Source organism: Sus scrofa, chromosome 9 (genome assembly GCF_054392235.1).
Source record: "Sus scrofa isolate SSC_HxYL_T2T_F1_AM1 chromosome 9, Sscrofa_HxYL_maternal_Yorkshire_Landrace_v2.0, whole genome shotgun sequence".
NCBI classification, from domain to species: Eukaryota; Metazoa; Chordata; class Mammalia; order Artiodactyla; family Suidae; genus Sus; species Sus scrofa.
This window is the reverse complement of record NC_139391.1, coordinates 18165711-18177893: the sequence shown is the minus strand read 5'-3', so window position 1 is coordinate 18177893 and position 12183 is coordinate 18165711. Positions and strand designations below refer to the sequence as shown.

Genomic DNA, 12183 nt, shown 5'->3' with positions numbered 1-12183 from the left:
GAGGGGCCCTCCCTCTCTGTGCAGCCCTTACTTCTTTCCATAAATTTGCTTCTTTTCCCATCTTCTTGCAAATAAGCTTTTGCCAATTTTTAGTTGACGTGGAAGAAAATGGCCCAGTATTAAGCTCTCAAACTTCTATTTCTTCTATTTAGATAGCATCTCTAAATCTCATAGTTTCAGTTCCAGATTCCTCAAAACAGGAGCTGTCAGACTTGTCAAGTGACCCATGACAAGCTGCATGAACCTGTCACTCCTCCTGTAGCCCTGTGAAGTTTGATTAGAGAAAAAGGCCCAGTAGGTAGTGCTGCATCAACACATACTTGATGCTTCCAAAACATTAGTCCGTTTCTGAAAAACTATTAAATTATGCTGATTTTTATTATTTTATTCTCAATTTTAATGGACTAATAGCACCCTATGTGGTCAGTGAAATAAATGGATTTTTAAGAAGTTTCAACAAGAATAAACCATAGCTAATGATGGACTTTAAATATACCCAGTGACTTCTTAGATGTGCTTCATGTGTGGGCACAGAAAGACAGCAGACACAAGGAGATTTAGAAAAGGTCATAATGATTTGCAGCCATTTGGGTCAGCCTCCTTGTGTGTGTGTGTGTGTGTGTGTGTGTGTGTGTGTGTGTGTGTGTGTGTGTGTGTGTGTGTGTGTGTGTTGTCTTGGGTTTGTCCTATTTTCTGGTAAATCAAATCTTTTCTTAAATAAAGAACCTATCTTAAATAAAGTTTTGTGTGTCTATTACTTGTTCTTTACCTTTAGTGAGTCTGAGTTTTTTGTTGTTGTTGTTGTTTGTTTTTTGGGTTTTTTTGTTTGTTTGTTTGTTTGTTTTTGCTTTTTAGGGCCACACTTTTGACATATGGAAGCTCTCAGGCTAGGAGCCCAATCGGAGCAACGGCTGCCAGCATACGTCACAGTCATAGCAATAGCGTATGTCCATTGTAGAACTTTTGGCAGAAACAATAGAAATACGATTTTTAAAGCATCCATAAGCTCCACATCAACGGAGAACCAGAGCTGAAACTATGTTATTTTTCCTTCCAGCATTTTTTAATACATGATGTATATATTAAAAAAAAAAGTTAACAAGCATTTGGTGATTATTTTTAATGAATCCTTAAAAATGTATGAAATCACAAATCTTATTTTACAACAGTACATGCTTTAATACTTATGAAGAGTAGATATTACATGTTTTAAATAATTTCAAAGTGAAACAAATAATTTGTGTTATTTGACTTTTCAGTGATAGTATATCATATTCTAGAATATTTAATTGTTTAGTGCTAATTTTACTTTATTTTTTACTTTTATTTTTGGTCTTTTTAGGGCCATACTTGTGGCACATAGAAGTTCCCCAACTAGGGATCAAATCAGAGCTGCAGCTGTGGCCCTATTCTACAGCCACAGCAACTTGGGATCCAAGCTGTATCTGTGACCTACACCACAGTTCACAGCAGCGCCAGATCTTGAACCCACTGAGCGAGGCCAGAGATTGAACCTGCATCTTCATGGATACCAGTCAGGTTCATTACCACTGAGCCACGACAGGAACTCCTAGTGCAAATTTTATATGTGATTCTCTGGACATGTTAGTGATGAAATGTTCTTTTGTTTCTAAGATATTTTTGGCAAAGAAATATATACATGTACCAGAATTTAGAAATGTGCTAAATGTACTAGAAGCATCTGTAGGAAAAGATTAAATTAACTTTTTAATGTCATAGAAGATACTGGTCCACAAAAAGGATATTGTAGACTTATATATGAAACAGGAAGCACTGAAAGAGTGAAACTATCAACTGAATTTCATGAGTAAAGTTGGGAGGAAATTTGTATGTTGATGGCTTTCCAGTATAATGGCTCAGAAATATGATAAACTGTTTACTGAGACAGAATGTTATTTGAGTTCGAAGCTAGTGATATATTTATATCTTTCAAAGTGAATTCAAGTGCTGCCTTTACTCCCAAAGATTATCTACTGGTACAGAAAGCAAATTAATTCTAAATAGCCATGACCCTCTAGCCAAATGCTATTTCAAGTGACTAGGAGGAAGGAAAGTTGCATGCCCTAGTTTGGCTTCATATTTTTTTCTTTTCTGTTTTATGTATTTGAATATAAATGCCCCCAACCTCATTCTCATTTTTTTTTAATTTAAACAATCAAGTCTGAGTAATTTTTTTTTTTAGCATAGGCTCCAGAAAAAGACAAAACTAGATTGGAATCATGGTGCTGCCCTCATCAACACTGTGACCTTGTTAGTAAAATTTCATTGTCTGTAAAATGAGAATCAATATTTTATAAATGGTTTGATTTAAATACAAGCAAATAAGTGAAGTGACTAGAATGATATGCTATGGCACAGGGCAGACCCTTTAACAATTTCAATTTCCATCCTGTTTACCTCTCACCAAATTCTTGCGCACAGCATCTTTGATTCACCCGTCAATAGCTGTAACTCTCTCCTGAATGGTTATAGTTTACATGTGCATCCATATATTTACAGATATGGTTACTTCTCTCATTAGCTCTAGGCATGCTTACTCTATTTTCATGGGAAACTGAAGTTCAAAGAGATGAAGTGACTTGACTTTGGTCACACAGCTGGTACACAGCTGGGACTCAAATCCAAGCCTCTTGACTGCTAGTCCAGTGTTCTCAGTGCACTGAAGATGCCTACTTCCTCCACATGTTATGGAAAAACCATCTGATTTAGGCTGTGATTTCCTCACCCCAGCAATTGACAATTAAGGATTCCACTGTATACAAAAGGAAAAATTTTAGTAGAGTTTGAATTGATACAGCATCCAGAATATTTTTTCTAAAGTCAGCCACTCCCTTCTATGGAAAGCCATGTTTTAAGAAATGATTAGTATTCTGAACATAGGGTGATGGTAAACATTATGTTTTTGCATTATCATGAGATGACAAAATTACCCACTCTCAAAGGACCAGCTGCTGCAGGGCGGCTGGCACCCGTGATGCCTACATTCTGAAAACTACTTTAATTGGTAGTTTTCCATGATTTTTTTTTTTTTTAGCCAGAGAGGAAATGTATGTGTAAACCTATTAAAGCCATAGCATCTGCTATGATGAAATGACATCACTGAATCTTAGTAAGTGAAATTGTTCTGTCTCAAGAATTTGAAGATAATTGGGGTTCTCACTGAGCCAAGGGTTCCTATAACTCAGCTCCTCAAACAGGTATAGGAAAGTTATGGACAATAAAGATAGGAAAATGTTCCCATACTTTTTATATAATCTATAACCATGTTGTAATTTTAAATTGATATGTAAAATACACATGAAACTGTTCATCACATTCGATGTACGTGTCCTAAGAAGAAAGAGCTTATTTTGAAATAGGAACACCTGTGATCATATCCAATCTCTGATCAAATTGCTTATTGCTTTAGAAAAAAGCTTCACCACTTAGAACAACTCTAATTTGTATAATGTGGATAATAGATCTTATTCCACATGATTATGGGAGGAATAGAATAGTTAAGAATAGTATAAATAAACAATTGTGTGCTGTTGCTAATAACAACCATTTATTAGGTACTTATATATCAGAGTCTGTGCTCAGGACTTATATGTACATTACCTCATTTAATCTTCCCCTCAAAGTCTTTATAGTAGATATCACTATTCTATTTCATAGATGAAATATGGAGGCTTAGGGAAGTTAAAAAATTATCAATGTTTACAAACAGGAAACAGAGGGTCATAATAGAACTTAGACTTATTCTTTCATTTAACAAAAATTTGCTAAGGAATAGATCACTTGAATGAAACTGGGCACTGCTTAGAAGAGGAAAATGGAGAACAGGAATGGAAGGTGGATAAACAACCATGTCCACTTCACGCTGGCCACTGTGTGGAGAATGGGTTGAAAGGTGACAAGGGAGAATTCAGAGAGACTAGATAGGAGACTATGGTCATAATCCAGGTGAGAGGTGATGTCGACTTAACCAAGGGGGTAGCATTGGAGATGAAGAACCAGGATGCATTGCAGATACACTTTTCAGGTGGTGGTGGTGGAAAGAGGGGTCAAGCAAGGGTAGTCTCTTATTTCTTTTATTTTGTTGACCAATAATTGATTTATTGATTATAATTGTGTTAGTTTCAGGTGTACAGCACAGTGATCCAGTTATATATATTCTCTTTTTCAGGTTCTTTTCCCATATAGGTTATTACAAATATTGAGTAGAGTTCCCTGTACTGTGTAGTAGGTCCTTGTTTACCTATTTTTATATTTAATGGTGTGTATATGTTACTTCCAAATTCCCTTACTTCTTACTCTGAGCAACACAGTGAACTGAGATGGGGAGTGCCAGAATGCAAAGTGAAGGAAAGTCCCATACTTTTAACCATTATTAATATTATAACTAATTATTATGGTAAATATAAAAGAGATTTAAAGTTCGTGGCCACTATGCTTTATAAAGTACCTGGACAACTTTATGGAAGAGTCAGCTTATTCCTTCCCATGAAAAAAAAAGTGGCAAATACAAAGTCTAATTTAGAATGTATCATAATTCTTAGTTTTCCAAGATTTTCTTTGAATTTTGTGCAATCCAAACTTCACTACCTATAATATGAGAAAAATTTGAGGGGGAAAAAAAATGGAAGATAATTTGCCAGAAATGGATTCTTTCATATGATTGAATCGTGTATATTTTTTTCTTTCTACATTGTTAGATTTGTCAAATCGTCTAAAATTATAATGTATTAATTTTTATAACTAATACATATAAAAATTCAAGAAAATAATCTATAAAGTTACATTTGCTATGTCTGTAACAGTCCTTGGAAGTAAGTTCTGAGAACCCCTCAAGTTGTAACCCTAGGTCAAACTCACTGAAATCAATCAGAATAATGATGTAACTGACAGAGGTTAGTGTGTGTCCTTCTAACAGCACCAGATGTGATGCAGCCTCAGTCAGAGTGGACTGGAGTCCAGGATAGGTCTGACTGGCAGAGTGGTCCAAGTTGGGAAGACTGGGAAGACCAAGGAGTCCAAGGTTTTCTTGACTTCCTTCAACTGAAGCATTTCTTCCATGTGTAAATATATTAAAATTGCCTCTGCACTTTGCTTCCCCAGCTCTAAAGGTTAGATAGTCATAATCTTCGTTAAGAAATTCTCTGAGCATCTCCTGACCTTTGCTTTTTTTTTTTTTTTTTTTGCTTCCTTTCAGGGTCAATGATTGTATCTTGCGGGTGAACGAGGTTGATGTGTCTGAGGTCTCCCACAGTAAAGCAGTGGAAGCTCTCAAAGAAGCAGGCTCTATCGTTCGGCTGTATGTGCGCAGGAGACGACCCATTTTGGAGACTGTTGTGGAAATCAAACTGTTCAAAGGGCCTAAAGGTAATAGAAACATAAATAACTCACAGTAGGACATCAGAGTGTCAAATGAGTGTCATCAGCGACAAACTCTTTGGCTGAAGTTAATCCCCCCCTCCACAATGTAGTCTGCTCCTTTATCCTCTGACATTCAGGGGTTACCACGAGATTTAAGTCCTACAATAACCATCGGTTTTTATAGACAGTAAAAGAAACCAATACGGTAAATATGAACTCGGAGAAGAAAAGGATAGATTTCTGAAAAGTTTTTTTTATAAACAATGACAATAACAACCATCTAAATTTTTCTATAGGTTTTTAAACTTACCAGATCATCATGGCTTAGTTGGCATCTTAACACTTGCTGATTTTTCCGATGTAAATGGTAACCTCTCTCCTGCAGTAAAATTCATAGTGTGAAAAATATGAACTGAAATAATCTATCTTTGGAGTTCCCGTCGTGGCTCAGCAGAAAAGAATCCAACTAGGAACCAGGAGGTTGCAGGTTCGGTCCCTGGCCTTGCTCAGTGGGTTAAAGATGCAGCATTGCTGTGAGCTGTGGCGTAGGTCGCAGACGTGGCTCAGATCTGGCTTTGCTATGGCCCTGGCGTAGGTCAGTAGCAACAGCTCCGATTAGATCCCTAGCCTGCGAACCTCCATATGCCGCGGGTGAGGCCTTAAAAAGACAAAAGACAAAGAAAAGAAAAGAAAAGAAAAGAAATGGTCTATCCTGAAATCAGATTTTTTTTTATAACACTGTTGGGATTTGTTTTGATTTTGTAATATTCTGAATGTTAAACTCAACAAGCACTACATAACATTTTTATACTAGCCATAGTCAAAATGAGTTAAAATGTATTTTTTTGAAATGTTCACGAATCTCTTGAAGTAATTGCAGTTACTCTGGGAAATCACATAAACAGAAGATGAATCATTATATTAATTTTTAAGAATAGATCTTTGAGCTTTGCTCTTCAGAATGATGACATTTAACGTTACAGTATTTCAAATATTTTAGAAAAATCTAATAATTGGCTTAAGAGTGTTTTAAATAGTTTAAAAGATTATGACTGGAGAGTTACTATACTCTTTTAGTAAATTATTTCTCTTTCCCTTAAATCTATTTAATCTCTAAGGCTAAGTGTGACTGAAAAATAAGCACAACACCTTCTCTGGAAGGTAGTGCTGGGTGGTATTTTAAGATCTCAGACTCAAAAGTCAGACAAGGCTGAGTTTAAAAGCCTGGTGCAGCCACATCCTAGCAGAGTGACAATGGTTAGACCAATCCTCTTATAATTAAATGGGGATCATAATGGTAGCATCTATTCAAAAGGGTTTATGAGAATTAAAGATTTAATGAAAAGGTGGAAAGTGGCGAGCAGAAAATCTTGCTGGCTGAGTGCAGTTTCCAGAGCCAAATGCCTAAGTTGGAACCCTAGCTCTGCAGCTCGCTAACTCTTCAACCTTGAGCAAATTGGTTAACTTCTCTGAGTCTTGATTTTCTCATCTACAAAATGTAGGTAATAATAGTACTTGCCCTGAGAAATGTTGGAGGATTAGATGAGTCAATATATACAAAGTGTTTAGAATAGTGGCTAACGCAAGTTGACAGCAAGTATTAACTGTACAGTATGGATCTGTTTTTATAGTTTGCTACATGTAGTTTCAGCCTTTTCTACAATTGTTTGGTAATCTAATAAAATAATCAAAGATCCCTCATGGGTTAAATTCAAATGCATTAAAATCCTAAAATTACACCTGGGGAAAAAAGAAAACAACTAAAGCATTTCCATACCACAATGTCTGGTAATATGAAAGAAAAGAGTTTCAATCCTACATGTTTACTCAAATCGTATTTGCCACGTGCTTTAAGCTAAACCAAATGAGCATCATACTATTTCAATTAAAAAGATATACTATACATAAATAACGTGTAGATATTTCTACAAGCCAATTAACATCAATTATTCAGCAGAGCCTTAAAACAAATACTGGTTTTAAGCCCTCAGCAAAGCATTCCCATCCATTAGCAGGCCTCTTGCTAGCTGAATCACTCAGTGACCTCTGGCTGCTCAGCAGAACACTTAAAGGTTCTAGGGAATTGAGAGCCAAAATCCCTTAATTTTAATAGGAACACATTTTTTTGGATCTTAATCTTTAGTACTAGGACCCCACCCCACCCACCCCTTTGGTTGTTTCTTCTGTTTGAACTGTTTTCTTCCTTGAGCCAGGAGTAGAGCAGGAATTGCCCTGAGACAAAGAGAGGGGGGTGTGGGGACAGGTGAACGTTAATCAGCCAGGAATACCCAGGCAATAACCCAATGAACGTACACAGCATATGGGTAATGGGCTTTTTCTACTGAGGAGAGTAGAACCAGGAATCTGCTAGAGCTAACTTCACATCCCTGCAAGCAGGCTCCTGCCAAATTCCTACAGAGGGGCTTGGGTCTGGTGATCCTGTTGGGATTCTGTTGAGTCAGTTCTATTTTTTTGTACTATCACCAGGCAAAGGTCACTGATGGGGATTTGTTTCTCTATATCTAGCTAATTGATTTACAGAGGAAGAAACCAATTCAGTCATTGCTTAAACTCCTAAGGTCTTTCCCTGTACCTTGAATACAGGAAGTGCTGAATCAGGGTACATTGAATAATTAAACTGGATTCTACACTAAATCTGATGATACCTTGCAACCTTAACCTCTCTTGGCACCTCTTAATTCTTTATTTTTGAATGATGATCTGTTTAAAAGAAATTTCCACCAATGTTTAACTCATACCATGGAAACTCTTATTCAGTGGGGACAAGAAAGACAAATCAGATATGACTCTAATGGGAGAATCAGAAAGTTCTAATGGGAGAGAGAGACCTAAAGGCAACTCAGTTTAATGCTAGGCTGAATGAAATCAGCTCTGTGGTGGAACTTGAGTCATGATACCAACTGAGCAGAGAGGATGATGTGATTCATCTAAATCAGGAGAGCCAAAATGTTCCAGGGAATTTAAAATTCAACATGTGCTTACAGGCTCTTACCTGCCCTTCCTTGAACATGTGAGCATTCTGTATAGTAAACATCAACACTCTAGCCAACTGGGCTAATTAGCCTCAATTTTGTGTATATAATACATAGCTTACTAGATGTATTCATTAATTTAGTTTTTCAATGGTTCAACAAATATTTATTAAGTATTTGCTGTGGACTTGACACAGACCCAGACAATGAGGATTCACAAAGGAAACAAAGAGAATTCTTGCTCAAGATTATACTATGATGTAGAAAATACCTATTATACAAATTGGGAAACATTATGAATGAACATAAAAGATTAGAAAGACACACCAACTAAAGAGTGGGTCAAAGAAGACTTCCCTGAGGAAGGGCCACTGAAACTAAACTTTGAAATACAAAAAAAAAGTAATAATAATAAAAAATAAAAATAGAAGTTAGCTAGATAAAGAGTGGAGGAGAGCATCTAAACAGAAGTAAAAGCACATGTGTATGAAGACCCCAGGGTAGGAGAGATCTGGGTACCTTCCAGGAACTAAAAGAAGTCAGTTGTGACCAGACTTTAATGATAAAATAGTGAATGGCATGAGATGATATTGTCAAGTTGAGCAAGGGTCAGATCATGTACAATTTTGTTGACCATATACATAGATTTGTCATTTTATTTCAAGTGCAGTGGAGAGTTCTTACAAAATTTTTAGCATGTATTGTAGTCAAATTTGTTGTTTTTAGATCACTCAGCTACTGTAAAGAAAATGCATTGAAGGGAGCAAGAATGGGAGCAGAGGTCAGTTAGGGGTCACTTGGAGAAGGTAGAGAAAGGTGGACGGATTCAAGCTATATGCTGGAGATATAACTGATGTCAGTTATTGATAATCCAGATGTGGGACTTGTCCAAGGACGAGGCCCCCTTCTCTAATTGAGCAATTGAATGGATTGGGGTCCCATCTGTGAGATGGGTAGGACTGTGGAGGAACCCCTATGGGGACTATACTGGACATGGTGGGAAGCCTGTGATGCACCTGAAAAGGAGATCTCAAGGAGGCAGAACTGGAAAACGTCTATTGGAAATCCATATTAATATTCCAAATTTTCCCTGTTTTTTTAGAAAAATGTCTGGAGTTGGGGCAATATCTGAATAATTGACTTTCCCATTTTTATCAATTCTCTTTAATATAAAAATCATGAGTATGGCTATTTTAGCTATTTTGAACAGTTATAAACAGCAGATCTGCTTTATAGACATTCTTAATGCCTAAACTGTTTTTGTTTTCAAATTGTTTGGGGTTTTGTTTATTTGCTTTTACATGGGACAAAGGTAAATGCTGTTTTCCTTCTTGTTATACAGGATGCAATGTTAAGAAGTTCCTTGAAAAAATAGTTTGTGGTAGAATTACATTTACAATTTTCCAACTTATATCCTTATGTTTATTCCAATTATTGTGCAAATTACTAATTCCAAGATGACCTTTGATGTATGTTATTTGTCTTTATAGCAATGCTAGTCTTCCCAATATTCAACTACAATCATCTAGCTGGTGATTTATGGCATATATTTCAGTAATGAGTGTTTGGGTAATATGCACTACTGATTTAGAATGTCTCTTCCTAACAATATATAAAATTTCCCTAACTTCACAGTTATAGATTTGGTCATTATAAGCAGCTGGGATGTCTGTGTGTGGGCAGTCAGTTGAGGAAAAAAAAAAAAAAAAGGGTAATCATGTATAGGAAATTGTGATTAGGCAAATCCATTTAGACTTGCCAAGCAACCAAAAATATGCAACGAAGAAAATCTGAAGTGTGCATGTGGTTTCCCAGGAAATGGCTTTATAATAAAAGTCTTTCTAGCGACTTACCTAAGAACACTCTTAATTTCTCAGGAACTAGATACTTAAACACATGCAGACCATTGGTCTAAGCCAGAGAAGCCTAAACCTATGTAAGAAATGAGTTGCCTTCTAAGATATTCTTATTGCTTAAAGGTAATATAGCTAGTTTAAGGCCAAGTTCTAGAACTGAAATGTTAAGGCCATAGCAATGTTAAAGCCAAAGGTAGACTTTATCTTAATCGCCTTATTTTTTAATCAAAACTCAAAGAGTGGTAAAGTCTATCTAACAAAAAATTTCGGCAATTCTACATAATTTTTAAAAATGTTTTTATACATTATATCATTTTAAAATTCTTCATAGGTATATATATTTTTTCAGTTATAATAAAAGTCTAACAGTGCAAATTGCAAATGTAGTGAAGAATGCTCTCAGCTTTGTACAAGAAGTAAATAACTATAAAATACCCTGACTATAAAAGTCCCTATCCTAATGGCCATGTATAATCTGTATAACTTAATCACTAGAGAAGCTATATATGTAGTGATAAATCTCCTGGACATCTCTAGGTCAGTATGGAATCTAAAGTCTCTTAACTTCTTTGTGTCTCATCTTCCTCATCTGCAAAGTCGACGTAATTTGAGTATCTAATTCATAAGGTTATTTTGAGGATAATAATTGTAACTTCTCAATATATGTTTGTACCATTTTTACTCTTTTTACTATCATAATTGACTAAAAGTTGAATAAAGAAAAGCAAGAAAGCACATACTAAGTCTGGTGACTTAAAAGTGCTTCCCATAGTATTTGATACAACCTAGCCCTTTAGAAAGTATTAATATTTCTTGAATTAATCAAATGAAAGTTAATTAAAAGTGTTTGATATTCAAGAGCTTCAGATGGACCAATATATATTTTTGTGCATTAACTCAGATTTATGCATGTATATATGCACACATATATATAACATATTGGTGTTAGCATCGATGTGTACACATATATTTGCAGCTGTATTGTCCTCTCTAGCTCTATATAACATTATTTCTAATGGGTCTGAGTTACAATGTTTTATATGAATCTGTGTTTTCTGAAAATGTACATATATGTTCATATGTATGTAGTTTTTCTTAGTTTTCCTATTTGGGGCATGTATTTCAGTAGGCTCCATGTGTAGAAATACCCCTAAGCATGTTGAAAACTGACTTCATGATGTCTCCTCAGGGTCAACTTCCTCCACATTCCCCTCACTGGTGCAGTCTGCTCTTCCTTCTGAGCTCTCTATTTAAGTTAAAGATTGCCCCCCTCACCCAAATTAAAAAGCTCAAAGTCCCTTTCTTTTGATCCTTTCTTCTTTGGGGCCTTTATTAAACTAGACATCATGTCCTTTGGAAACTACCTCCAACATAATTAGTCTTCTCTTTTAAATCTCCACCGCCATTATTCTGATGTTCATATCTTCGTTTTATCTTGTCTGATGTTCTGCAATAGACTCCACTACCAATTCCTTCCTTCGATCCTACACACATCTACAACAGTCTTCCAGGAATCACAGCTCTATTCATTGTTCTCCCTGCTCAAAAGCCTCTAGTGGTTCTTCACTGATGCTAGGTATAAAACTAAATCTCTTGTTACAGTATTTCACACCCTCTACAATCTCCCTCTCCAGTAACAAAATTTGATGTTAGACTTTTCTTCTCTCTTCTTTCATTCATCCATCTTCTTAGCCATGTAGACTGGAGTACATACAATCTCTTAAGCTCATGTCACACTCTCCTGCCTCTAAGCCTTTGTTTGTCCCATTCTCACCTTTGGAATGCCTTTCCTTACCCACTGTGACCACTACCTGTCCTACCTGTGACCTCATATCCACCCCCAAGACCCAGGCCAGTTCAATTTTGTCTCCTCCACAAAGCTACCACTAGTCAGTCCAATCAGAAGCAATCTTTCATTTCTAAGAGTTTCTAAAATACTTTATCTTTTCCTCCTC

The 12183-nt window shown here is 36.1% G+C and overlaps 1 protein-coding gene across 50 annotated transcripts in view; it reads left to right on the top strand.

Annotated features, from left to right (window-relative positions):
* The window catches only part of DLG2 (discs large MAGUK scaffold protein 2), a 1974117-nt gene that overhangs the window by 1397766 nt on the left and 564168 nt on the right, over positions 1–12183 (top strand). For all 50 annotated transcript variants that reach the window (XR_014814818.1, XR_014814817.1, XR_014814819.1 and 47 more), the window contains one exon: positions 5216–5385. Coding sequence is in view for 44 of the 50 variants with exons in the window: in XM_084975536.1 (XP_084831662.1) it covers positions 5216–5385 (170 nt within the window). In the remaining 6 variants the exon portion in view is untranslated. The remainder of the gene's footprint in view (positions 1–5215; positions 5386–12183) is intronic.